The sequence below is a fragment of the Tenrec ecaudatus genome, chromosome 1, assembly GCF_050624435.1.
Source record: "Tenrec ecaudatus isolate mTenEca1 chromosome 1, mTenEca1.hap1, whole genome shotgun sequence".
Classification (NCBI taxonomy): Eukaryota; Metazoa; Chordata; class Mammalia; order Afrosoricida; family Tenrecidae; genus Tenrec; species Tenrec ecaudatus.
Window position 1 is genome coordinate 43,963,628 of NC_134530.1, and position 27,499 is coordinate 43,991,126.

General features: G+C 54.2%; 2 protein-coding genes across 3 annotated transcripts; one reads left to right on the forward strand and one right to left on the reverse strand.

Annotated features, from left to right (window-relative positions):
- The first annotated feature begins 7,042 nt into the window (after positions 1-7,042).
- PINK1 (PTEN induced kinase 1) lies at positions 7,043-16,881 on the forward strand. 2 transcript variants are annotated; one of them, XM_075551592.1, is made up of 8 exons: positions 7,043-7,500; positions 10,264-10,539; positions 11,840-11,940; positions 12,471-12,653; positions 13,297-13,460; positions 13,925-14,118; positions 14,439-14,675; positions 16,584-16,881. In XM_075551592.1, the coding sequence occupies exons 1-8, from the start codon at positions 7,108-7,110 to the stop codon at positions 16,839-16,841; spliced, it is 1,806 nt and encodes a 601-aa protein (XP_075407707.1). In that variant the 5' UTR covers positions 7,043-7,107; the 3' UTR covers positions 16,842-16,881. The 2 variants fall into 2 exon arrangements, with proteins under 2 accessions (XP_075407707.1, XP_075407718.1); XM_075551603.1 differs by having other exon boundaries at positions 7,045-7,500; positions 13,991-14,118.
- A 1,667-nt stretch (positions 16,882-18,548) lies between these two features.
- DDOST (dolichyl-diphosphooligosaccharide--protein glycosyltransferase non-catalytic subunit) lies at positions 18,549-26,202 on the reverse strand. Its single transcript, XM_075551616.1, has 11 exons — positions 26,001-26,202; positions 25,723-25,833; positions 22,240-22,326; positions 21,324-21,427; positions 21,103-21,197; positions 20,769-20,862; positions 20,388-20,536; positions 19,835-19,982; positions 19,197-19,317; positions 19,014-19,120; positions 18,549-18,926 (listed from the first exon to the last, which is right to left on the reverse strand). Exons 1-11 carry the CDS (start codon positions 26,152-26,154, stop codon positions 18,777-18,779), a joined length of 1,320 nt encoding a protein of 439 aa, XP_075407731.1. The 5' UTR covers positions 26,155-26,202; the 3' UTR covers positions 18,549-18,776.
- Positions 26,203-27,499: the final 1,297 nt, after the last annotated feature.

Genomic DNA, 27,499 nt, shown 5'->3' on the forward strand with positions numbered 1-27,499 from the left:
CCCGTCCTTTTGTGTCTGTCTTCTTGCCTATTCTTGCTGGTGTTGGGGATTTTACGTCTGCCTCTCTGTGCTTGCCTTCCCGGGCGCTTGCATGCCTTTCCCAGGCTGGATTTCTGGGAGGGGGCTGGGACGCTGTTGTCTGCAGGCTGGGAGACTTGCCATTCCCAAAACCTCTTTTCATCTCAGTTGCCTGTTTTGTGCTCTGGCCAGCTGGATGGCTGGGTGTGCCTGCGCTGATTCTGTTGGTTCCTGCAGGAATCTGGCCCTGGTGGCTGGACCCATGCGGGCTTTCCTCTAGGCTGCAGCCGCCACTTTCCCGACCATGTGAGACACGGCGCCCTGGAAGCATGGCACCACCTGGTGTCCGCCATTTTGGCTATGGGGCAATGGAGCACGTGACCCTGCCAAGATGGCGCCCACTGCTACAACCACGTGGAGGGGCGGTGCCTAGGTAGCTAGTCCCTGCTCTAGTCCCGGAAGCTGAATGTTTCCCTTTTCCCCTCCATTTCCTTTAGCTTTCTCCTGGTTTCTCAAACAAGCTGCTTTAGTGTTCTACCAGTGTGGGTTTGTTCCTTGCTACCGCTGGTTCTCCATTGCCCAGGCCTAGGCCAAAGGCATACGGAAGCCAAGCCCAAGTAACTGTTAACTTTCACCTTCCAGTGATGCTGCCTCTGGCACGTTCTGCGACAGCTCTTAATACAGCTCCTCCGCCAGGATCCTCCAGCCAGAAATTCTGATTCTTTAGAGGTTCCCGAGCTGCCAGATAAACATCCCTACCTTTCAGAAATTTGAGAGTCTGCTCCTGCCGGCAGGTGTCTCTGAAGGCCATGGGGCCACACCACACAGTGGCCTTCCTAGCTTGTGGTCTAGAAAATGGTCAGACCAAAATGTTGGCTGCAGCGACTGGTCTTCAACCCCTTCCCTCAGGCAGGGGCACTTGTCTGAGGCCTCAGATTCATGGCACCCCAGAGGTGCACACTGAAGCTGCGGTTATTGACCTTGAGGCATCAAGCTCTCAATAGCCTCCTTGTAACAGCTAGAACATTTCTGTGGACTGATAGAGAGGTGGTCGGAGATGCCGTATGTTAAAACATTCTTCCTTTTAAAGAAGAACAAAGATCTTCATTCCCAGTGCACCCAGGAGCCCCCCTAAGGGACCCTGGACTTAAGGGCAACTATTACCCCAACCCTGAAACAGCCCTGAATATTCTATCTGTAGTAGAGGCAGCAGGGGCATTTGGTCCCCGGGCAATTTACAAGCCATTTACTCTAATTGAACTGAAGCAAATGAAAAGCGACTTGGGCAATTACTCTAACAAACCGGGACAGTTCATAGAACACTTCCAGCTCCTCTCCCTAGCCTATGATTTAGCCTGCAAAGATGTAATGGTCATACCGGGACAGACCATGACAGACTTTGAGAAAGAGCGAGTGCTCAAAGGTGCTAGGAAGTTTGCAGAGGAGTTACATGTGATGAATGAAAAGTACCCTGTAGAGGAAACTGCTGTACCTTTAACAGGCCCTGCTGGGAATCATAGTGAGCCTCAGGACAAGTGGGCACGGGAACATTTCCTGGTGTGAGATCTGACAGTTGTTTTGTAAAAAAGACATAGCTTTTAGGGAAATTTTTTTTTCCTTTTTTGGGAGGGTGCCCCTCGTATACCATCTCTCCTGCTTCACTAGTGTGGGGCATCACTTGGGGGTGGGCTGGGGAGGGGCATCACTGAAGAGCTAGCTGTAAAGCAGCGGTTCTCAACCTATGAGTTGTGACCTCTTTCACAGGGGTCACCTGATTCATAACAGTAGCAAAATGACAGTGCTGAAGCAGCCATGAAAATAGTTTTATGGTTGGGGGTCCCCACCACATGAGGAACTATATCCAAGAGTCATGGCATTAGGAAGGCTGAGACCCGCTGCTGTATGGTCTCCCTGCCAAGAAGGCGCCCTTGAGATCTGAGCCCCTTTGGTACTGCTATGGCATTGACCTTCCTTCTCAGGAGAATAGTTGAGAACTAACAGAACCAGAACTGCTGATCCAAGAAAGGGACCGCCTTGGCCCTCCTGTCTCTGCAGAACGTTCTACCTCTGTCCTGAGAAAGGAGTGCAAAGGCCAAGGCCAGGTTTACAAGGTAACACAATCATTACAACGGTTTTGTTGCTCTTCCGCCTTCCTCGCTTCTTGCGGCTTGGTGTGCCTGTCTGCTCCTCCTCACCAAGCCTCACACAATCCAAGAGATCAAGGGCATTCTCTTCCCAGCCCAGCAAAAGGACACTAAGTCTGTCCAGATCAAGAACAAGGATACGTGAAGTTCCAGGTTCGCTGCAGCAGCGACCTCTACACCCTGGTCATCACCAACAAGGAGAAGTCGGAGAAGCTAAGGTGCTCTCTGCCCCCAGGTTTGGAGTGAAGGAGCTGAAACGAACCTGGCTGGCTGATGCGAGTTCTAATAAAAGTTTCAGAAGTTCATTTTTAAAAGTGCATTTGTTGTTTTAAAAGCACTGAGTTCAAACATAATTGCGCAGGCTTTGTGAACTTTAATGCTCTATTCACATGTAAGTTCAATTAAAAAGTTATTTTGAGACCATGAATAAGACAAAACAATTTTTAAAAGCTTTCATTATGCTAAAAAGCTCCTCTGTGTTAAATCTTCTTTTAAAATATTACACGAACTATTGTACCAACCAAAGTGCACAACTAGATGGATTTTCATCATGAAAGTATATCCAGGTCAAGAAACAACTTCACGGCACTCCCGGGATCAGTCTCAAATCTGACGGTTGTATTCCAAATAAATTGCTCCCCCAAAATGCATCTATTCATATCCCTCCTGAATAATTATGATTGGACATCACAACAGCTTTGTAACTTCTCCCTGAAGACAGACACGAGAGATCAGCGCGTGTGCGTACACACACACACACACACACATTTACTGAACCCGTTATCCACTGACTGTCCCGGCCAGAAACTATAGCCTGGGACCAGAGCTCTGCAGACAAGTGATTGACTGGCATCTACATGTCCCTGGCCCCGGTGCCTGTGGAGGAAGGATGGAGCACAACGCCCACTTGCAGTGCCCTCCCTTTTCCAGGACACCGTTCTAAGAGGTACCCATGTGAAGCTTGGTTCAGGGAGAGGATGCCTCCTAACGCCGCCTGCCCTCGGCAGCGGACAGTGTCATCGCCCGTTTCCAAAATCAGCTGTGGAGACGTGCTCTCCTGCAGGGCGAAGTTCAAGCCAAGGTTTATGATGCAACAAAGTTACTCATTACAGTGCATTTGTTTAAAAACAGGGCTTGAAGATGAGTAAGCAAAGTTTATGAACCCAAATGCACTCATCAAAGTTCATTTTAAAAATTGAGACTGTGCATGAGTATTAAAACACCGCCAATTCTGACTCATAGCGACCAAGTGGGACAGAGTAGAACTGACCCCCAGGGTTCCTGAGGTTGTTAATGTTTACAGGAGGAGACAGTCACATAACCTACTATGTGTTTCCAAAAAAAACTCTTTAATGGTAAATGTTTATTAAAATATTACAGAGAATCTTGCACAAAGTACATAGCTGGAATGCTCCTTAGAAGTGAGGATGGCAGGACTTTGTCTCATGTACTTTGGCCATGTTATTAGGACACACCAGTTCCCTGGAAAATGACATCATGCTTGATAAAGTACATCAGAAAAAATGAGGAGGACCGTCAAGGAGATAAGATTGGCACAGCGTAGGTCTTAAAGACTTGAAGATAAACAAGCGACCATCTAGCAGGGAAGCAACAAAGCCCACGTGGAAGAATCACATCAGCCTGTGATCACGAGGTGTCGATGGTATCAGGTATCAGAAGACCCCAAACAAATATATCAATGCAAATGATGAGGATCAGAGTGGAGACCCAAAACCATCTGTAGACAATTGGACATTCCCTCACAGAAGGGTCACAAGGGAAGAATGAGCCAGCCAGGGTCCAATATAGCACTGATGAAACACACAGCATTCCTCTAGTTCTTTAATGCCCCCCCACTATCATGACCCCAGTTCTACCTTACAAAACTGGCTAAACCAGAGCATGTACACTGATATAGATAAGAGCTCTGGATACACAGAATCCAGGACCGATAAGTTCCTCAGGAACAGTAATGGGAGTATCAATACCATGAGGGTAGGGGTAAGGGGAGGGGAGAAAGGGGATAAATGAGAATCGACTACAATGATCGATGTATAACACTCCCTGCCTCCAGGGGAACAAACAACAGAAACGTGGGTGAACAGAAACAGCAGACTGTGTAAGATATGAAAACAACAATTTATAATTTACCAGGAGTCCATAAGTGTTTGGGCTAAGAGGAGTTGATACCAAGGGCTCAAGAAGAAGGAAACTGTTTTGAGAATGATGATGGCAACCTATGTACAAATGTGTTTGATACAATGGATGTATGGATTGTTCTGAGCTGTAAGAGCCCCCAATAAAAAATTTTTTTAAAGAAATGAAATATTGACAGTGGCTAGTATAAGCTGGAACAGCACAGCCAGGGGCTAGCACAGGACTGGGTGTGCTTTGTTCTGTTGTAAACGGGGAGCTAAATTGGGAGAGACTAGATGGTACGTAAGAGCAACAGCAGATGAACTTTCAGCAGGCAACCGGCCAGATGAAGGAACAGCATCACAAGCACCACAGGAAACCCCTCATCCTCTTCCTCTTCCTCTTCCTCTTCCCCAGGGCGGCCACGGTGCACACTTGCAACACCACGGAATCACCATGGCAGTTTTGTTGGTCTTTGGACTTCATGTAAATGATAGCACACAGTATTTACTCCTTGTGTTTACCTTCTGTAACTCATTGATATGTTTGTAAAACCTATCAAATAGACTCACGTAGTGGCATATGGTTAGACTAGAGGTCATTCACTTCCAGGCCATCCCACTAGGTGGCACCGTACCAGGCTACTGGAAATGGGCATTCTATCCCACAATATATGCCATCTACTCTAAGTGGGCATTTGTGTTGTTTCCAGTTTTCAGTAGCACTCCCAGGAGCATTCTTGGAGGATGTCTCTGCGCATTTCGGAGACGCCATCCAAAAGTGTGAAATGACTAGGGCCATTGTCCCTTTGCTTTACGAGGGTGGCTTGTGTGTTGCTGTGATGCTGGAAGCCAGGCCACCAGTATTTCAAACGTAAGCAGCCAACCGTGGTGGACAGGTTCTGCAGGGCTTCAAGGTCAAAACAAACTAGAAGCAAGGTCTGATGATCCACTTCCAAAGATTAGCCAATGACCACCTGCTGGGAGGTGAGCCTGCTATGTTGGAAGGCACTGACAATTCAAGCAGAATGTGTTTTACCTGGACTCGGACTCACTTTGGGTATCAGGAAAGATTCATATCTACAAGAAGACATCACGAACAGTGGAGTGAGCAGCCAACAAAAACGAGAAAAACTCTCGACACACTGAATTAACACAATAAACCTAACAATGGATTCACACACGCCAACCATCATGAAGGAGGTGGAGAACCTGGTAACAATTTTTTCCTGATGTAGATAAGGTTGCCATGAGTTTAAGTTGATTTGACAGCAATTAACAACACTCATTTCTTTAATTACATATTAAAAATAATAAAAATAAGTACATATACACACACGTCCTGACCCTACGTACAACAGAATGCCTGCCCAGTCCTGGCCATCCTCACAACTGTTCCTATGCCTGAGCCCACTATCAACCCATCTTGTTGAAGGCCTTCCTCTGGTTCGATGACCCTCTCCTTGGCCAGGCACGATGTCCTTCTCCAGGGATGGCTCTCTCTTGATAACAAGTCCAAAGTACGTGAGATGAAATCTTGCCATCCTCACCTGTAAGGAGCACTCTGACTGTACTTCGTGCAAGACAAAGGTGTTTGTTCTTCTGGAAGCCACAATATTGTCAATATTCTTCACCAACATTGAATCGTTTCTTCTCTGAGGTCCCTTATTCACTATCTAGTTTTCAATAAACACACACATATACATCTCTATACACACACAAGAGATACATAAGATGTGTATGTATATGTGTTCTAGTATATTTAGGAAGAACTCACTGCCATCTAGGCAATTTGAGTAGAACTGCCCTTTTGGGTGTCATAGACGGTAAATGATTATGGGAGCAGAAAGCCTCATCTGCCTCCCTCAGAGCAGCTGGTGGTTTCCAACTGCTGACCTTGTGGAGAGCAGCCCAACACAGACCCACTACACCACCATCAACAGAGGGCCATCAAGGTAAGGAGTAGAGTGATCTGTGACTGCAGAAACCATTCAAAAATGACAAGGCCCTCCGTGTACCTCAGAGAACGTCAGACTTAGAACAACCCACTGATCAAATAAATGGTGTAGGCCTACTTTGGGCCTCAGTTTAACCGTAAAAGGGGCATCTGTGAATAATCAGGGAAACCTGAATCACAACTGGATATTAATGTGATGGAGTTACTGTTAATCCTTTTAAGATTGAAAATAAAACGTACATTGTTTTTTTGGTTTTTTTAAACGTATATTGTTTTTAAAATGTTATCTCATAGAGACAGAATTGTTTACAAGTGAAATAATGTCATGTCTAAGGGTTGCTTCAAAATAATAGAGTAGGAAATTACGGATGAAAAATGGTCATCTGTTCTCGTTGTTGGGGCTCGGCTTTTAACAAGCTGTGAAGTGAAAGGAGCTATTTCTCACCTTGGCCTTGCGGTGCTAAGAAGCAGACTGTGGGCCTGCAGCCAAACCTAAGGCGGCAAAAGGTTTCAGGTAAAAGAGGCTAATGATACTACCTTGGTGGGCGTATTTTTAAATTAGCATATTTAAAAGTTCAGGCACAGTGACGGATGGTCAATACGTGCTCGTTTCCCTTTCGAAGTTCTCTATTGGACCAGGACGGTCATAGCTCCCACTTAGCGTCCGCCGAGGCAAGCAGGAGACAGTGGGAGACGTGCGCCGCAGCGCCCCCGCGCGCCCAAGCCGGGGAAGCGCGCCTGGTGCCGGCCCCGCCCACCGGCGTCCGCACCTGCGCAGAAGCGCCGCGCAGGAGTTTGTTGTGATCGTGACCTGAAGCCAGCCGCAACCGCGCGTCCAGGCCTCGGCGCCACCATGGCGGTGCGACAGGCGCTGGGCCGGGGCCTGCAGCTGGGTCGAGCGCTGCTGCTGCGCTTCACGGCCAAGCCTGGCCCGGCCTGCGACTGGGGGCGGGTCGAGCGACCCGGCCCGGCGGCGTGTTGGGGCCGAGCAGAGCGGCGGCCCGGCCCGGCCGCGGCACCCGGCGCGCAACCGCGCGGACTCGGGCTCCCCGACCGCTACCGCTTCTTCCGCCAGTCGGTAGCCGGGCTGGCGGCGCGGCTCCAACGGCAGTTCGTGCTGCGGGCCCGGGGCGGCGCGGGGCCTTGCGGCCGGGCAGTCTTTCTGGCCTTGGGGCTGGGGCTGGGCCTGGTCGAGGAGAAGCAGGCGGAGGGCCGCCTGGCAGCCTCGGCCTGTCAGGAGATCCAGGTGAGCGCGCGGGAGGGGGGCGGGGCGGAGCGGAGAGTCTCTCAGCCGCGGGGGGCGGGGCCGGAGCGGCGAGGGGCGGGTCTCAGCCGCGGGGCTGGAGCGGCGAGGGGCGGGTCTCTTAGCCACGGGGCTGGAGCGGCGAGGGGCGGGTCTCTTAGCCTCGGGGGCGGGGCCGGAGCGGCGAGGGGCGGGTCTCTTAGCCTCGGGGCTGGAGCGGCGAGGGGCGGGTCTCTTAGCCGCGAGGGGCGAGTCTCTTAGCCGTGGGGCTGGAGCGGCGAGGGGCGGGTCTCTTAGCCTCGGGGCTGGAGCGGCGAGGGGCGGGTCTCTTAGCCTCGGGGCTGGAGCGGCGAGGGGCGGGTCTCTTAGCCGCGAGGGGCGAGTCTCTTAGCCGTGGGGCTGGAGCGGCGAGGGGCGGGTCTCTTAGCCGCGGGGGCGGGGGCGGGGCCGGAGCGGCGAGGGGCGGGTCTCAGCCGCGGGGGCGGGTCCCTCCGCGGCGGGGGCGGGGCCTGGAGGCGACCTATGATTCCAGCCCGAGATCTAGGTCTACTTCCGTTGGAAGCGGAAAAGATTCGAAAATCACCAGTTCAGCTTCATTTCACCCTTACTGGTCACCTCCTCTTACAGCGCCAGTGACACCAGGGGCCGGGCGAGTGAGCCTGTGTGCAGTTTCGTCCCTGTTGGTGTTAGGTGCCGTCGAGGCCGGGGTCCTCCGCCATCCTCACAGTGGTCCCTGTCCTTGAGCACATTTAATGACAACTGAGTCATCACACTCCCGCGCCTGTTGGTAGTTGTCATCCTCAGTGTAGGAATGAGAAAACGTGCTCAGAGAGGCGAGGTAACCTGCTGGAAGTCACACAGCTAAGAACGCCTTAGCCACGGATCCTGGCCTCCTCCACAGGTTAGCTGTGCAGTGATGAGTGGAGCCGCAGGGAACTCTTGAGCTGCAGGGGAAAACAGCAGTGCCCACATGTTAGCCAGAGCTTTCTCCAGGCACCCCCTGAGCTCTCCTGACCCGGAAGAAGCTGTCGGTTGTACTCAGTCCGTTCCTGGGTCAGTGCAGCCAGGCGGGACCCAAGGACACTGAGCTGGTTGAGGACCAAGCGGTGTCACCGTGTTTCCTGGTTTCCAGCCAAGTTCTCGTCCCTCGTCACAAGACTCATGTTTGATCTCTGACCAGTTCTGAGTGACAGGTGCCATCTGCCTGGTCTCTACCCTTGTCTTGGTCACCGCTTAACTGGCAGAAGCCAGTTAAGAGTGGGAAACTTTCAGAGCCCAGAATACTGACGAGGAGGGAGGCTTTTTTAAATCCTACAGTCAATCCACCTAGTCAGGCCCTCCATCTGCCCTCTTCTCACACTGCACCTGCCCGTCTTCACATCTTTAATGAGTTGCCAGTTGACTTCCATGAGTAGATCATTCAGCTGCAAGATCTGCCAGGCCCAAAAGCCCACCTGCCAGCCCCCTCCCCCTCGGTGTGGAGTAGTGGCATGAGATGGAGGCATTTGAAATGGAACCACAGTCGCCAAACGTTGGCAAATGAGACAAACCCAGAGGAAGTTCAGATGCCAGATAAGCTCGTAGACAGCCAGTCACCACCACCAGCCATCAGGAAGGCCAAAACTGGAATCACCGCGAGAACTTGAGGCACGTGTTAGAGTGGAATGAGAGGGTGATGGCACCACGTGCTGGAGAGCGTGGGGCAAATGGCCTCGCCTGTACTGCCACCACGTGACCTTTCCTGCAACCTAGACAGGCACCGAGGCTACAGCCCGGTAGTTACACTCTCGGCCTTCGCCAGACTGGCGGGCTGGGGAGCAGCTCTCACCAGGGTCAGGAAGCCGGACGGTGGGGAGCACTTGAGCAGAGAAAACTGCAGGGTTACACTGAGCAGCACGCCGGTGAAGGAGTGAAATGCCAGTGGGAGAGTCTGCAGTTGGGTGCCCTTAGGACAGCGTTCTCAACCTTCCTCATGTGGTGCTGACCCCCAACCATAAAATTATTTCCGTGGCTACTTCATAACTGTCATTTTGCTATTGTTATGAAGCAGGCGACCCAGATTGAGAACCGCTGCCTTAGGGCCTGCCGGGGTGGCTATAAAGGGCTGTCCTGCCAGCACATGTGAGCGCCTAATGGTGGAATTAGTGGGAGGGGATCAGCAGACGGGGTGATGAGGAGTGAGGTGGAGGCTGGTGACTTGAGGAACGTCACCACTGCCCGAAGGAGGAGTGCACACCTAGGCTTTTGGCCTCTCCCAGTGCACCTAGCCCACCATGACTTCACAAGTTCGGTCCTGACACTTCCAGTTCCGTTTCCTAACAGTGGACTCCTATCGACAGAGCCTTGGCTTCAGGGAGACTCCTGATCCCACCCTGCAAGCGAAGGCTTCCACTGTTGATCCCATACTCCGGCCCAACCCCAGGTTCTGGTAGCCACGGTGTCTGCAGAGAGCCCTCTCTTAATCGGGACTCTCCAGGAAAGGGCCTCAGGGTGACGGCAGCAGGAGCCCATGCCACTTGCACAGTGCAGAAGTTGTGACCTCACTGGCCCCCAGTGAGCTATGCTGGGCTGTGTCTGTCGGCAAGGAAGTGGGAAGGGTTTGAGAAACATCCTTCTGAGTTATGAGAGAGGTAGACTGGCCTGAGCCAGGATGAGTGGTACAGCCCACTTTGCCCGCCTAGTGGAGCATGATGACCAAGCCCCACCCCACCTCTTCCCCTGCTCTCACTTGGCCCATCCTCACCGAGCCTTCTTTGTCCTTCACAGGCAATTTTTACCCAGAAAAACAAGCAGTTGCTTGAGCCACTGAATAGCAGGCGCTGGCAGGGCTTCCAGCTGGAGGAGTACGTCATAGGGCGGTCCATTGGCAAGGGCTGCAGCGCTGCTGTGTATGAAGCCATGGTGCCCATGGTGCCCCAGGACCCACAAAGAGCAGGGCACCTCCGGCTGCTGACCACGAGGGGCCCCGCTGTGGCACCACACGGAGAGACTGAGGCGAGCGCGACCTTTCCCCTAGCCATCAAGATGATGTGGAACATCTCGGTGAGGACGCATCCCTTCCCCTTCTCTCTGCCAGTCCTGTGAGCAGATAGGAAAACACGCTTTCTGCCCAGGAAAGGGCCTAGATACCTACTTTGGCTTCTTCCCCTGCCTCCAGCCAACATCCCCTGGGAATGGGGGAATAAATGGCAGCCCAGTGTTTGGAGAGGTCCCCCAGGCCAGCAGGCTGGTCTGTGGACTGTGCCTGAGTAGGCAGGGTCTAAGTATTGCTCCCCACCCTGTCAAAGGAAACTCCCTGCTGTCCAGCCGACGCTGACTCACAGCGACCCTGCAGAACACGGTAGAACTGCTCCATTGGGTTTCCAGATTACACACGTTGTAAGGAATAGAGAGCCTCATCTCTCTCACATGGGGCAGTTGGTGGTTTCAAACTACTGATTGTGCATTCAGTGGCCCAACATACCACCCACTACACCACTGGGGCCTGGGTTGCTTCAGGTCTGCCTGAAGTTGCCACCCCCACCTTCCTTCCCAAGACCTGACTCGCCTTCTTTGGCACCGACAGAAACAGCTGACTCTAATCGCTAGCCTGCCACTGCAGTGGTTTGGGGAATTCTTTACAACCTGACAGTCTTTCTCCTGCTCAGAGCACTCCCCAAGGCCAATGTGTAAGGTAGCTGCTGCAGCCAGGCCAGCTCTAAAAATGGGGTTCAGACTGCTGCTCCCCCAGCTAGGCTGGGCTCCTAGCCACCCAGGAGCTGCCTGTCCTAGCACCACTGCTTCACGTGTCGGATGGTGAAGCAGGGCAGCTATTGTGTTACCAGAGACTGGACTCTGAGAGGAGTTGTTTCATGAGCCCCGAGCCCCCTAGTAGCCTAGGGGCGATGCACTGAGCTGCTGACCACCAAGTCGGCAGTTCAAACCCATCAGCTGCTCCATGGAGACAGATGTCCACTCCCAACAGAGTTAAAGTCTCAGAGCCCAAAGGGGAAGTTCTGCTCGGCCCTGTAGGTCACCGAGTCAGAATCAGCGCCATCTGTAGTGAAGGGTGGGGAAGGAGGAGGTGGTTTTCCCCCTGGGGTTTACTCGGGGATGGGACTGGGGTACTTCATCCAGGCTGGAGTTCATAGGACGGTAGCCTGCTAGTCAATGCAGACACTGTAGAGACTAGGGGCCTCTCTGTCCGAGGGCCCCACGCCCTCCACCTTCATTCATCTTGACACGAATTAGCAGGGATGGCCCCACCCCCATCTTCATCTCCTGGAGCACCGGGTGTGGTCTTGCCGCTTTAGGGAGGTTAGCTCAGGTGTGTGGGACTGGCTTCACCATGACTCTGTTGCAGGCGGGCTCTTCCAGCGAAGCCATCTTGAACACAATGAGCCAGGAGCTGGTCCCCGCAAGCCGGGCGGCCCTCGCTGGGGCGTACGGAGCAGTGCCTTACAGGTGAGGGTCTTTGGTGTGTTGCCCGCCAAGCTAACTGAGTCCCGAGCACTCAGCACAGCTTCTGCCCCAATGCCATAGTTCATGGGGCTAATTCAGCTTGGGAACGACTGCAGAACATCCAGGCTCCACCAGTGATGTAAATGGTGGACTCAGTGGAGCAAGGGCAAGAAGTCCTCTTCCAGGGACTGGGGGAACCGAGTGATGCAGCTGTAGAGCACCACCTGGTGGTACAGCCTGCAAACCTCGCATTCGCCAGTAGTGACAGGATGGCGGGGGATGTGGGGGGGGGGGGGCGTGGGGAGGACGGCACCAGTACTGTTCTGGGTGTTTGCAGCTTGCAACCAGTTTTTGTCCTTGAAAAACCAGGCAGCCTGTCGCTAAGTGGTCTTGATGTGGCTGAGGAGCTGGACGGTCCAGAACCACGCCACGGGGTCAGGGCTAGGGTGGCGATGTGCTGGGTGCTGAGGGCTTTCCTTTCCAGCCGTGCTCTCTGAGACCAGCCGGGTTTGTTCCCCTCTTGTCTGAGATAGAAGAGCCAAAGGAGGTCCCAAGCAACTCGCCCCTCACCCCAACATCATTCGGGTTTTCCGCGCCTTCACCTCGTCCGTGCCACTGCTGCCTGGGGCCCTGGTCGACTACCCTGACATGCTACCCCCACGCCTCCACCCCAATGGCCTGGGTCACGGAAGGACACTTTTCCTCGTTATGAAGAAGTGAGTAAGTGGCAAGGGTGTGGCTGGGCCTTGCCCTCCCAGCCTGCACGTTGGGTCCAGGAGTAAGCCTACTAGGAGACCCCATACTCCCAGCGGGGTGTCTGTTCTGCTCTGGGGAGCCCTTCCCATGAGGACAGTTCATGACAATAGTCTCCTCTTCACCCAGGACATACTCTGCTCTTTGGCACATTCTCTCTAGCTTCCCCGACCTGTTTTCAGCATGCCAACCCCCTCTCTTTATCACCCTCTACCGCAGTGGTTCTCAACCTTCCCAATGCCCAGACAACTTAAATATAGTTCCTCTTGTTGTGGTGACCCCCCACCAACCATAACATTATTTTCGATGCTACTTAACTGTATTGCTATTACTGTTATGAATCGGGCGACCCCTGTGCAAGGGTTGTTTGACCTCCAAAGGGGTTGAGACCCACAGGTTGTGAACTGTTCTACAGCCTCTTAACGTTCTGGGGGGTTCTCCGGAAAGTCGGGGCTGTCATCTCAGAATGAGGCTGGGTGGGGACAGAAAGTTCGGGAGGGACTTCAAAGGCACCACCTCTAGTTGATTCCAGGAAGCCTGAGGCAGTAAGGAAGGTGCCGGAGACCACTGGTATGCTCTGGCTAGCCTGCCGCTGTCCCTCACTAGCTATCCCTGTACGCTGCGCCAGTATCTTGGCACGGCTGCCCCGAGCCCCCGGCTCGCCACCATGATGACCTTGCAGCTGCTGGAAGGGGTGGACCACCTGGTTCAACAGGGCATCGCACACAGAGACTTAAAGTCGGACAACATCCTCGTGGAGCTGGACGCAGGTAGGTGCCCCTCGCCCGCTCAGAGGCATCCAAGGTGCAGGAGGGTTTGTGTCCGGGAAAACCTAGGGACTTTTTCTGTCCACACAATCTTGCAAACGTAAGCCAGCTGCCCCTGGGAATAACGAGTTCCCATCACTAGAAGCATCTGAGCAGCTCTATTGCCGTCTGGGAACTGGGTAAGGGAGATTCAGGCATCTGGTAAAATTGACGCGATTAGATTTCAAATAGTTACATGCATTTTTTAAAGGAATCGGGAACCTCATACCAATCGACAACTTAATGCCCCTATTTTTTTTTTAACTTGCAATGGGCTTCACGTTCATGAGATGCAGGGCCCTTAGAACCATTAGAACCAAGCACCTGTTCCTGGGTTATTACCTAGCAGCTACTTGCTTGGGCTATTTTGTTTCTGAATTCGGGGACTGACCCTCCTGTTCAGCTCTGGTGAGCGGACTCCCATCCAGGGCCTGGCGGTGGCTGTAGTGGCAACTCTGGAGCAGCAGCTCTGACCTGTGCCCGGCCCTCTGCAGACGGCTGCCCTTGGCTGGTGATCACTGACTTTGGCTGCTGCCTGGCAGATGAGAGCATCGGCCTGCAGCTGCCCTTCAGCAGCTGCTATGTGGATCGGGGAGGCAACGGCTGCCTGATGGCTCCTGAGGTGAGTCCTGCTGTGCATCTGTCCTCAGCAGAAACCTCCCCACGCCTCCTATGACATGATAGACTTGACACCCCGTGATTTCCTCGGCACCGCCATCATTTCCAACCCCTAATTTGGCACCTTCCTGCCCCTGACTTTCATTCAGTTCTCCCTCATGTTCCCAGGGCCTTTGGGGAACAGGACCAGTCCCTTGGCAGATTCTCCTGGGGCTGAACCACTGTGGACTCCACTGCTGGACTCCCTGACAGGGCTCTGGGTGTGTGAGGACAGTGACCGACCAGCCTCGGACTGCTGACCAGTTGCTTTCCTTTCCCGAACAGGTGTCCACAGCCCATCCTGGCCCCGGCGCAGTGATCGACTACAGCAAGGCGGACGTCTGGGCTGTGGGAGCGATCGCCTATGAGATCTTCGGACTCTCCAATCCCTTTTACAGCCGGGGCCCTGCCCACCTGGAAAGCCGCAGTTACCAAGAGGCTCAGCTGCCGGCACTGCCTGAGTCGGTGCCTGCAGACACCAGGCGCCTGGTGAGGTCACTGCTTCAACGAAAGGCCAGCAAGGTGAGGCTGTGCCCACAGGTACTGTGCGTTGTGGTGCTAGAAACCCCGGTTCACACTGCAGAGTGAAGGGCAGGTTTGGGCAAGCACGAGGGGCCAATCCAATGGATGTAACTGTACTCACTGAAATGGGCGGCTAGCCACCCCTTCAGCAGAGTCCTAGCAGTGCTGCTCTTGACTCACCTCAGGCTGCTTCCTGACTCGGGAACTTGGTGGTGCAGCTTTCGGTTGCTAACGGAAAGCTTGGTGATCACCCCCACCCAGCAGTACCCCTGGAGAAAGCCTGGCAGTCTGTTCTCGAACACTCGAGCTTAGAGCCCCCGTGGAGATGCTCTGCTCTGCCACACAGCATCCTGGTGCCAAAATCCACTTGATGGCCCCGAACACCTCAGAGGAGAAGGGAGCTATTTGATGTTTAAAGGGATGTAGCTTATGGAAACGGCCAAGATCTAGTCAGGCAGGGAAACATCTACCAAGTTCAGATCCAGACACTTTGAAATCACTGGAAAGAAGTACCTAACTCACTACCATCGGGCCATCCCGACTCATAGCAACCCTGAAGGACAAGGTAGAGCTGCTGTGGGTTTCCAAGAGTAACTCTCAATGGTGGAAGCAGAAGGCCTTTCTCCCACGCAGCGCCTGTGGTTTTAAACTGTTGGCCACGCTGCCGCCAGGCGCCAGAGAATATAAAGTGAAGATATATAAGATATATATAAGAATATAAATGTGAAGATGGCCACCTCCGCCATTAGCGATTGAGATGCTTTCTCCAGCCTCCAGCATAAGGGACGAGAGTTGTAAAGAAGGGTGCGGAAGTGCACATCTGACCGCCTCGGGCATCACAGAATCAGACCCATCAGCCCAAGACATTCCTTTCAGGCATGTGAGCTAGGCCTCCACCTCCAACCTTTTACCAAGTCTCACACCAGCAGGCCCATGGCGGGCACACTCTGTGTGTCCAATTTGTAAACCACCGCAGTGGCCACACATAACTCACAGACCACACTCACTTGCGCAGGATTCATGAGGAAAGTTAACAAGTTCCAACTTAGGATCAGACATGTTCAGGATAGTTCTGGTCAGAAGCTCCTTAGTCTTACCTACAGGTGTTGACCTCTCCACTGCAAGTTACAAAGCTATTTAATGACGCCATCACGTGCCCAAAGGGTACACCACTCTGCCATCAGCCTTAGCCTGAACCAACGAGTGGAGGCGCCCTCACCCACATGCACACCCCACCTGAAGGCACCCAGCTTTAAGGCTGTGTGTGCCAGGAAGGCTGCTAGCTGCTATTTCTGCTCTGACTCGGTTCTGGTGCTGCCACCCCTTGGCCTCTTCCCTGGTGTCATAGCTTTCTGTCCCTGGATAGAAGAGGCTCCATGCACAGGTGCCTTGGGGGCCAAAGGACACACTGCATTCCTGATTGTGGTGAGACCCTCCTCTTCCTGCCTGCTGAGATGGCTCATTGTCTACCCAGCAGGAGGGTAACATTGACCAATCCCCACACCACAGTACCAAGTTCTTACCATCACAATGAAGTGTCATTGTCATTCACAACTGAATCATATACTTCAATCAGGATCTCTACCGGGCCTGACAGGGGCAGGAAATCCATGGGTCTGCTGGGCCTGCTTGGGAGTGAACGCCTGCCTTAGCAGAGCTGCAGTGAGGAATTCCGAGCATGGGACAGGGCAGTGAGGAGGTGTGGCGGCCACCAAGTGAATGGAAGCGGCTGTTCCAAGCAGGGCACACAGCCCAGGAGAAATCCAGAGCTTGGGGCGAGAGCAGCAGTGTGTCTGTTTCGTGAAGGGGAATAGGAGGAGACTGGCTGAGCAAAGATGAAGACCCAGAAATAAACCAAGCGGAGGGCGGGCACACTGTGCTCAGGTCCAGCTGCCCCTCTCGTTTCAGAGGCCATCTGCCCGAGTGGCTGCCAATGTGCTCCATTTGCAGCTGTGGGGTGAAGACATCTTGGCCCTGAAGAACCTGAAATTAGACCAGATGGTCGGCTGGCTCCTCCAGCAGTCGGCAGCCACTCTGCTGGCGGGCCGGCTCGCCAAGAAGAGTTGTGTGGAGACAAAGCTGAAGATGTTGTTTCTGGCCCACCTGGAGTGCGAGGCGCTCTGCCAAGCAGCCCTCCTCCTCCACTCGTGGAGGGCAGCCCCATGAGGGCTGTGTGCGCCGCTGTGTGATAAAGGATTCAGTAGCAGTGTCCGTGTGTCCCGGTGATCTGGGAGTGCTGTGGGAGGGGCGCTGAGATGTGCGAGGGTCGGAGTCGGAAGAAAAGATGGCAGAATGTCAGCCCAAAAGGCCTCAGGCATGGCAAGTGTGACCAGAACTTGTCATTGTTTCTGTCTGTAGCTAATGCACTCCAGGGGGAACCCTATAGCCTGTGTTCCCTCTAAAAGGTCTAAAACACACCAGCCTGTGACCACAAAGTGTCGAAAAGATCAGGGATCAGGCATCAAAGGACAAAAGAAATCTTACCATTGTGAATGAGGGGGAGTGCAGAGTGGAGACCCAATGCCCATCTGTAGGCAACTGGACATCCCCTTACAGAAAGGTTGTGGGGAGGAGATGAGCCAGTCAGGGTGCAATGTAGCAATGATGAAACATACAACTTTCCTCTAGTTTCTAGATGCCTCCCCCCCTCCACTATCATGATCCCAATTCTACCTTACAAATCCAGCTAGACCAGAGCATGTACACTGCTACAGTTAGGAACTGGAAACAGGGAATCCAGGACAGATGAACCCCTCAGGACCAGTGCTGAGTGGTGATATCCGGAGGATAGAGAGGAGATAGAAAGGGGGAACTGATTACAAGGATCTACATATAACCCCCTCTCCCTGGGGAATGAACAACAGAAAAATGGGTGAAGGCAGACGTCGGACAGTGTAAGACATGACAATTTATAATTTATCAAGGGTTCATGAGGGAGGGGAAAAATGAGCTGATCCCAAGGGCTCAGGTAGAAAGCAAATGTTTTGAGGATGAGGGAACAGATGTACAAATGTGCTTGACCCAATGGATGGATGGATTCTGATGAGATGTATGAGCTCCCAATAAAATGATTTAAAAAAAAAAAAGTCTAAAGCAGGAGCCGGTAGATTTCTGTAGAGAAGTCCGGACTTCTTCACATGCAAGACCAGGCTGAAGACGCAGAGCCCCGCACTCATGGAGAAGGTGCTGGCGTAGTCGGAGTAGGCAGGCAGCATGGCCAGCTGCTCAGCGAGGCCCAAGCATGGCTGTGGGCAAGCAGACACGTTTATGGACCCTGAAATCTGAATTTTATGTGTAACTCTAATCAATTGACAGCACACAGGAAGTTGGCACAGGGTGAACAAGGCAAAGGTAGAGACCGGATAAGGGTGATGTTGGTGAGTGCTGGGAGAGGGGCAATCCTGCCACGGCAGTAAGCCAGCAATCATCCGAGCACACAGTCAAGGTCAGGACAGCCTGGTCACATGCAGGCACAGACAACACAGCCTGGGGCTGGTGGAGTGTAGCAGCCAGGACACCACTGCACATGGACACAAGCTGTGTGGTGGTGTAAGCCTGATCGTGCTTGTAATGTGTGTGTGATACAAGAATGGAGAATAAACTGTTCACGACGGTGTGTCTTTAGTGAGCTCTAAGGATTACACAGCTGAGCAAGCGCTGCCAGCCCCAACCCAGTTTCTCGTTTCTGGGGCCTGCAGGGCAGCCCCATTATTAACCTTACTTTAGCCCCTGAGAATCTAGAAGGCTCTAGCATTTCATCAGTAAAGAAACAGGTTCATTCCGCCTTTAGCAAAATGGCAAGCAGTCTCTTGCTACTACCAGCCAGCTCCCCACCCCCGCCACCCAGCAAAGCGCAGTGGGGGCCCAGGGGAGTTGGGGCAACCAATCTCTTTATTGAGAAATGAATGGCCACACGTACAAAAAAGGCTCCCGAACAATCCAAGGTGGAAAAGCGACGTCAAAAGTATGCCCTGCTCCCACCCACTGGTGCTCACTGCTGCATCTCCCACTGAGGTAAGGCTGTGCCACTGTCCAGGACTTAAAAAAAGGGGAGACGCCTAATCAAACCCTCTTTCAACAAGCAGCAGTCGGCTCTGGCCCCTAGTCCGACTTCTCCTTCTCCTTCATGTGCAAGAAGACGATGCTGAAGATGAAGAGCCCCGCCATCATGGAGAAGGCGCTGGCGTAGTAGGGGTAGGCCGAGGGGATGAACCGCTCGTACTGCGTGTGCTGCAGGGGCCTCACTGACACCTGCGGGGGACAGGGTGGTCAGCTCTGGCCGCAGCGCCCCGCGGCAGCAGGCTGCCTGGACCGGGGACCTTGGCTGGCGCTGCTCACCTGCGTGGAGGAGTACAGGTGCGTGTAGCCGAGCCGGCTGTAGTCCACTTTAAACTGGAACACCCCGTACACGTCGGGCAGCTTGAACTGGACGCTGTACTTGCCACCTGGGGAAGCAGCACAGTGACGGAGGGGCTCCGCTGGGCCCCTAGGGCGGTTGCTCTCCCCCAGACTTGCACGAACCTTTCCTCTTCAAGAAGGTCCTCACAAAGGGGTCGATGCGGACAAACTCCAGCTGGATGTCGTCACCGTCGAAGGGCACCCACCTGCCGCTGGAGAGCTGCTCGATGACGATGCTGTACTCCTGCAGGAGGGGCCCGGTGAGCCGGCCCCAGCCGGAGCCCTGGCGCTGCCCACCCCGGCCGGGCATGTGCCAGGAGCGCCTGGTTCCGGAAAAGCTGCTAGAATCCTCACCACCCACTGCGGGCTGCAGACTGCCAGCCTACTCGGCAATATGAACGCCACACCCAGGTCTGTCCACGGAGTCAAATGGAAACCAGGACCCAGACCACGCTCGTTCCCCACCCCACCACCCTGTCTGGCACCCACCCGAGCCGCTGCACACACCACTCTCCAGCCGTCCCCGCTTTTAACACGCATCAACTCCAATGTCCTCTCTGACCAATCCTGCCACTGCCTCTCACAGCAAACGGGACCCCGGTCATGTGCCAGGCTCACAGCCGCTAAACCGGCTTTCTTAGGGATGAACGGATGGACTCCCCTGGTATCTGCCCGCCCCAGCCGGCGCCGATTGCCCCACGAGGGCTGGTAGAACGGCTGGGATCAACTTAGCAGGAGCCCTCCCCCTCGAGCTCTCTTACCACCAGGTCAGTGACGGTGTAGGCATTGGGAGGGGCTATCTCGCCCACCCGGTGGTGGGACACAGGCCCCACCCGGAGGACACCCTCCTCCTTGAACACCCAGCGGGACAGGGCCACCGCAAGCTCGTAGTTGCCTGTCTGGGAAGACCTGTGGGGAAAAGAGCAGCTAGTGGTAGCCCGCGCCAACTTCTCCCTGACACACAGCCGAGCGCGACCTGGGGGCTGTCTGGAACCCATGGTCACGGGGACAGCGCAGGACAAACACCAGGGCGGGGGCAGCTGCCGCTGCTGCATTCTGACTAACTGCAAACCAACCTACAGACATGCTTGGCCACAGAGCTCGGTCATGGCTTGGGGACAGCCTTTCTAAAAGGAACAGCTGGGTGGGGAGGGAGGCTGTCACTGCCTCAACAAGGTCACAGCGCTGGTACCTGCAATCTGACAACCAAGTGCTGCAGACACTCAGGCTCTGACACTGAGCTAAGAGTCCACCTCCCTTCCCATGCCGCCGCCACCCAGTCCATGTGCCCCCCCCCCCGCCCCCCAAACCCACCGCTGGGAGCCCGGAGTGGCCTTCTGCACGGCCGAGTTGAAAAAGGCATCACTGAAGAAGTCGAGGGAGCCGCTGAAGATGACCCGGGCGTTGTTGCGGGCCTGCAGCCCCGCGATCAGGAGCGTGTTCTTCCCCACGGCATGCGGGTACTGAGGACCGAGGGAGGTGGTCACCAAGAAAGGCCGGGCAGCCGACCCCTCTAAAGCAAGAGGGCAGACTAGGCCTCAAACAGCAGCCCTGGGCCCGGTGGAGGGAGGAGCCTGCCACCCACCATGGCGCCACCAGTTCCGTTCTCCCCGCTCCCCAGAGCCACTTCCTGCTCCTTCCTCACTGCTCCTGGGCCCACGAGCTGCTGGCCTCAAAGCTGCAGCGGCCCCTCACCTGGGTGATGGGCTTCTCTGGGAAGAAGGAGTAGGAGGTGGACGAGCCCGTCAGGATGTCCAGCACCAGAGGGTTGTCAGGATCAGCCACCATCCTGCGGGGGGAGAGAGCAGCCTGATGCTCACCCCGGCAACCGAGCCCACACATCTGGGAGGCCCCAAAGGCCCTCTCTTCCCAGGAAGGAGCCTCCAACAGACACGCTGTCACCATGGAGTCTGCTCAGTCTCCAATCTTAACCTCGCCCGGCCCCAGCCTCCAGAGAAGAATACCCCACACCATCACAGGTGCCAAGCATTCACTCCCCAGTCTCCTGCCGCTCTCCCTGCTCACTCACCCAACGCCCCGGAAGAGGATGGGATTCAGGGGCGACTTCCCAACTATGGTCGGGGCCTTCAGCAGGTTCTCCGTGTCGGCCACAATCAGCGTGTGCTGCGGACAGGAGGGTGGGCAGTTAGGACAAGGTGCCCTGAGCCTGCGCATCCTGGCTCCCTCATAATCTCTGAGCCCAGCTGTCCACGGCTGGAGGCAGGAGGCAGAAAGAGGAGGCCTGCTTACCTGGCCAAGGTCTGAGATGTCATAGTTGTGATGGTCAATGACAGCTGTCTTCTCCTCATCGAACTCGATCCCACACTCACTGCCCAGCTCTCGGAGAGGGTCACCTGCACAGACCCGAGAGAGGTCTGCCTGAGCCCTTACCCTGAGGCCCTATGGCCTCGGGCCCTCAGCCTGGCCTCTGGAGAACAGCAAGGGCCTGGCCTCCAGCGTCAGAGTCGGAACTGATGGAGCAAGGACAAGCACCTGGCTCTCTCCTTCCAAAACACACAGGTCTCAGGTCTGCTCCGAAGCTTCCAGGAAAGCCAAGCCTGACAGGGATGGCCTGGGTTCACCAAGTTTCTTTCTCGTCACCAGCCCCCAGAAGAAACCCTTCCATCATGAGGAATAGGAATTTTTCCTCAAAAAACTCTTGTCAATATTGAGAAATACGGACCAAGGTTGGTCAGGTGTTCCTAACTATTGAAGCTAGGGGCTGGAACACCTGAAATTTTCTAAAATAGAAAGCAAAACAATCGTCTCTCAAATGAAGGCTCCGGGTGCCCTCTCATCCTCCTCCCACGGCTTGCCTTCTTTCGCGTCAGGGAGCCACCTCCCAACCAACCGCCCCACCGCACAGAGGAGTTTCCAAGGCTGTACGTTTTATGGGCACACACAGCCTCATCTTTCTCCAGACGAGCGGCTGGTGAGTTTGACCTGCCGACCGCCAGGCTAGCAGCCCAGCGCCTACGCCATGACACGACCCAAACCAATCCTCCCAGGCCCCCCAGCCCTTCAGAGGGCCTGCCTCTCTCTGGCTCCCGCTCTCGAAGCACAGGAGGAGCACAGCCTGCCAAGCAAGTGACAATGGGAGGCTCCCATTTGGAGAAGCTCTCCAAGCTCCCGGGAGAAATGATGGACAGCACCGGGACAGACTTACCGATGTCTGAGCTGGCAGCTACCAGGACACTGCCTCCCCCATCAATAAAGGTGCTGATGGTCTCCACATTGATGTTGCCCCCAAAATCTGGAAAAAGGCAGCAGACACAGTGACCCTGCAGGCACCCTCCCCTCCTCCGACAAATACTTTGGGGGTTGGGGAGTGAGCTGCCCATCTGCCCCATTCAACCACAAGAGTGCCCCCCTCTGGAGTCCCAGAACAAGAGGGTTCGCATGTGCCCTGAAAACAAACAACTGATTCCCCAGAGCACAGACCCAAAAAGAATGACTAGAATTTGTAAACTTGCACAAATACAGATGAAACAGCCAACCATCTGGTTATATTTGCCAAGTTAGTTATGCACATTTAAAGTCATATATGAAAATTCAAAATTGTTGCACTTTATGATTATTTTCCTTAAATAACCTCATAAAAGGATGTTGGTTCAGACGAATCAAACATCTAAAGAGGCGACTGAATACAGCCTCTTGTCCTTTGCATACTAATGGACACAACTTCCAGGGGGTCTCCTTGTGCCTCCAGCAAATTATGTTTTGGTCATCAAGAGTCCATTTTCCCATTATCGAATTAAAAACAAAATGAATCAGAATGACCAGCCCCTCCTGGCTCTGTCCAAGGCATGAGAACACTATGGTGAAGGAACAACTCCTCAGGCCATCACCGGCACGTTGGACACAGTACCTACTGTCATCACTGGAGCCAACTCCTGGCTCGCCTTCCAGCTTTCCAAAGCCCATCAACTTCATTTCCGTCAAAAGTGGCTTGAGAAAGAGCACTCTGAATCGGTCCCCCAGGCTGTCACCTGACACAGTACTTCTTTGCCTAATATCAGCAAGGCTCTTTCTTCCTTCTTCCTATTCCTCCCACCACAATGGAACCACTGGGTACAGGGCAGGCAGTGGAAGAAGCGATCGCCAAGAAGGCGCATTCGTTCCCAATGTTTGCCGCTGTAAGATCGGGGCCTTTCTGGTCACATTCACTCGGCCAAGTGACTGCCACCAGTAGCCCAAACTAGTGCAAAACTTTGCAACTCTCCTCTCCCCCCAATACACCCTGATGTTCGGCCTACAGTAATGGGGGACAGGATCAGTAGTTCGTTTACTCAGTAAATCAGTCTCTACGTAGTGGGCGCTGAGAAGGGGACAAAGAAAGGGGGCAGCTGTCATACAGACGTCGCCCAGCGAAAACCTGAGAGAAGTGACATTGGAGAAGACATGCGAGTGACAGAGCGTTGGTGGGGTACTCCAGGCAGGGAGCAGGTGCGAAGTACCGGGAGGGGGGTGAAGGTGAGGTGGGGGCAGGGGTGGAGTTGGGTCTAAGCATGTTCACCAGCCCAGAGGCCAGTGCAGCTCAGCTGGAGAGGGTGAAGCGGAAACAGCAGATGGGCCGCAAGGACAACGCTTCCTGCAGGGCTGTCGGTTAATTCCAGCTGCTGGGTACCAAGGGTTAGGGGGAGTCAAAACAGAGTGACTGATGGACTAGAAGCTACTAGACAAGTGGTTCTCAACCTTCCTCATGCTGTGACCCTTTAATACAATTTCTCATGTTGTGGTGACTCCCCCAACCATAAAATTATTTTTGTTGCTACTTCATCCCTGTCATTTTGCTACTGTTATGAATTAAGCGACCCCTGTGAAAGGGTCGTCCAACCCCCAAAGGGGTCACAACCCACAGGTTGAAAACTGCTGTACTAGACCTTAAGCCCTAGGGGGAGCAGTATGTGTGACCAGTACCAGGCAGCTAGGTGAAATGCTTCCGGAACCCCGTCTCACCAAAACTACAGAGTAAAGGAGCAGACAGGCGCCTGAGTTTCATCAACTGCGCAGCAGTCCTGTCTCACCCAGACGAGGACAGCAGGGGACGAAGGGGCATGAAGCAAGTAAGGAAAGAAATATCTAGCATGCTCACAGACAAGGAATGACCGAAAGTAGCTCCCCCAAAAACAAAAAAAGTAACCCAAGAAAGTGGGGCAGCAGGCGGGGGTGGGGGTGAAGATGCCTCAGCCCAGAGAAAAGACAACCGAGTAAGCTAAGAAGGCTAGAACTCCACTAACCAAAAGGCTGGTGGGTGATTTGAGCCCAGCCAGCTGCCCCGCAGAAGAAAGAGCTGCCAATCTGCTCCCAGAGAATCGTCGCTTCAAAAGCCCCAGTCACAGTGGAAACTGACAGAGCAGCAGCTAACAACAACATGACTCTAAGCAAGAGGAAACCCCTTCCCCATGCCCCACCAAAAAGAAAGGAGGCAAGCCTCGGTTTCAAATAAGAAAGAACTTCTTAACCAAGAAGCCCAGGAATGGTGTAAATTCCCTCATAAAATAGCGGGGCGCTTTGCCACGGGAATGCTGAGGTATAAACTGGATAATCTCGACAGATATTTGTTATGTTCAAGAAGTGCCAGCCCTGCACTAATCAGCAGGTTCAGGGAGGGGCGTAGCCTACACACTGCTTAGGTTCATTTTTGGCCTGAGCCTACAAATATGATCTGTTAATGTCAACATACAGAGAGTCTCTTTACAGCAAACTATATTTCCTTTCAACTCAAGGTACAGATGACCAAAATCCTCACAGCTGGTCCAATAGGTAACATCGAGATAAGTGGAGGAAAGATGGAAGTTGTCAAGAATTCCACCGTGCTCATGGAAGCGGCAATCAAGAGAACAAAAGATGTACTGCACTGGGTAAATCTCTGCTGCACGAGACCTCTTTACAGTGTTGAAACGCACGGATGTGACCTTGACGGCTATGTGCACCTGACCCAAGCCATGATATTCTCCACTGCCTCACATGCATGTGAAAGGTGGAAGACTGAAAGAAAAAACAAAACGATGCCTCTGAACTATGGTGTTAGCGAAGAACACTGAGAACATCACAGACTGCCAAAAGAACAAACAAGCCTGTCTTGGAAGACTAGACGGAACGCTCCTTAGAGGCAGGCGAGACTTCACCTCGTGTCTTTTGAATGTTATCCAGAGAGACCCGCCCCTGGAGGAGATCAGGCCTGGTAAAAAAGAGGAAAGCCCTCAAGACGGGTGGACACAGTGGCTGCAACAATGGGCTCAACCATAAGAACAATTAAGAGGATGGCACAGGGCTAGGTGGTGTTTCTGTTGCGCACAGGGTCTCGATGAGTGCGAACCTGCCGGTGGCATCTAACAGCATGAATCGCAGGCCATTTCCAATTCCCGCACAGACAACCCAGCTCTCCATCTTCCATCAGGCTTAGCGACACTCCCCATCTCGACAAAGCAGCTGCTGCAGGAGCCACATGGCCTACGACTTGTGGAAACATTCGATCGACCCCCACTATCCTCTGCTGGGCCTCCCGTGTCCAGGCCAGAAATAGACATTTTCTCTGCAGCAGCCCTCGGGGCTGGCAACCTGTCCAGGGCCTCACTCAAGAACCAAGAAAACGCAATTAGGCCTAGGGCTTCAAATCCCGAGTCTGGGGAAACGCGGGCCTTACCTTCCACGGAAGGGGAGAAGATGACGAGATTGTCGTAGAGGAACTCGCCGTACTTAATGAGGGACAGGCTGGGGTCGTCGGCTGTCTTGAATGTAAGTTCAAAGCCCCGGTCTGCAGAAGAAAACGGGCTGAGGCACGGGAAACCAGGGCTGCAAGGGCTGGTCCAGGGGCCCCGCTCGCAGGACTCCAATGGAAGGGAGGTCGGCTGGCACCCTCGGGCCCGGGTGCCTTTCCAGCCCCTGCCCCTCACCCGCCGCCCCCTCGGGTCCCGCTCTCACCCTTGAGACTCCGGAAAAAGAGCGAATGCGTCTCCCGCAGGTTTAGGTTATCCAGCAGCACTAAGGTGCGGGGACCGCTGGCGCAGACCGGGCCACGCAAGGAGAACAACAGCCACAAGAGGGACCAAGCTCGCAGCGAGGTGTGCACTTCCATCTTCCTTTTCCTGCCAAAGCGCCCCGCACCTAGGCACCGGAAGTGCCAGGTCCACGGTCGTCCAATCGCAGCTCGCGGCCCGGGAGTTCCACCCGGAAGTGATCGGGAAAGACCGGGACCCGGAGTCCGCGGCCGCCGCTTAGGCAGCGAAGAGGGCGGAGCCTCGCTACACCGGCCCGGGCCAGAGGCGGCTTCTCTGAACTCTGATTGGTCAATCGAGAGCTGGGCCCCGCCTTCCAAAAGGAAATGACCCAATCCTGGTGAGACAGCTCTGCAGCCGTAGCCAATCAAGAAGGTCGGACAGCTTTGGCTCCTCCCAGCCGACTCCAGGCGCTGGACCGGCTGCAATCTGCGAGTTCTGCTTCTTTCTCACAGCGCTGTCCGCCAGGGACTGCGGCGACGGCCGCCGCTCCGAGCCACCTCCTCGTCCCTCGTTAGCGGAAGCCTGGGCGGATTCCCGACGGGAGCCTGAGTTCCCGGGGAGAAGGGGCTGAATAAACAAGATCAGGAACCGGGGCCTTCTGACGCTTGGGGCTCTCCACCCAGGTGGCCAGCACGGACGGCCCCGTGGCGGCCACTTTGGCGGCTCCGTGGATGGGCGATGGACTGGCCTTAACCCTTAGTAAGCTACAGTTTGGGAATTAGGGAGCCTTGGCGGCACCGTTGGGTAAGCGTTGGATTGCTAACTACAAAACTTTCTGTTCTGCAACTTACAGCCGCGCAAACCCGATTTACATAAGGTCGGTAGGAGAGCCAGTCAACCCAGTGGCGGTGGGTTCGGCGTTTTGTTTGGCATCTGAGCTGGGTCCGTCAACTCCGGGCGCCCAGGGTTCAGGCTGAGCACCTCTCAGTCATGCTGGCCCCCTCCCTCCTAGGACGACAGGCCACTGGTCGCACCATGTGGTTTCAAAGCCTCCCCAAGCTGTGGTGGCTTGTCAACATTTCAGCGGCTCCATGGTGAAGACAAATGATGAACAGGCAGATGTTTTCTGACCTACACGTGCCCACCTGCCTTTGAATTGTGCTCCTGCAGGAGAATGTGGAAGAGTCCAGGGACCGCTGAAAGGGCAGACAGGCAAGGACGCTGGGCATATTGTTAGGAGACACCTGTCCCTGGAAAAGGACATCATGTTTGGTAAAATGGAGGGGCAGTGGAAACCACGAGAGCCCTCAATGAAATGGATTGACATGGCTGTGGCAATGGGCTCAGGAACAGCTGCAGATGGCACAGGACCGGGCAGTGTTTCCTTCTGTTGTGCACAGGGTCGTTATGGCTCCAGGCCGACTCCTTGGCACCTGACAACAACACACTTGCCCACCAAGCCAAGAATGAGGGGCAGAAGTC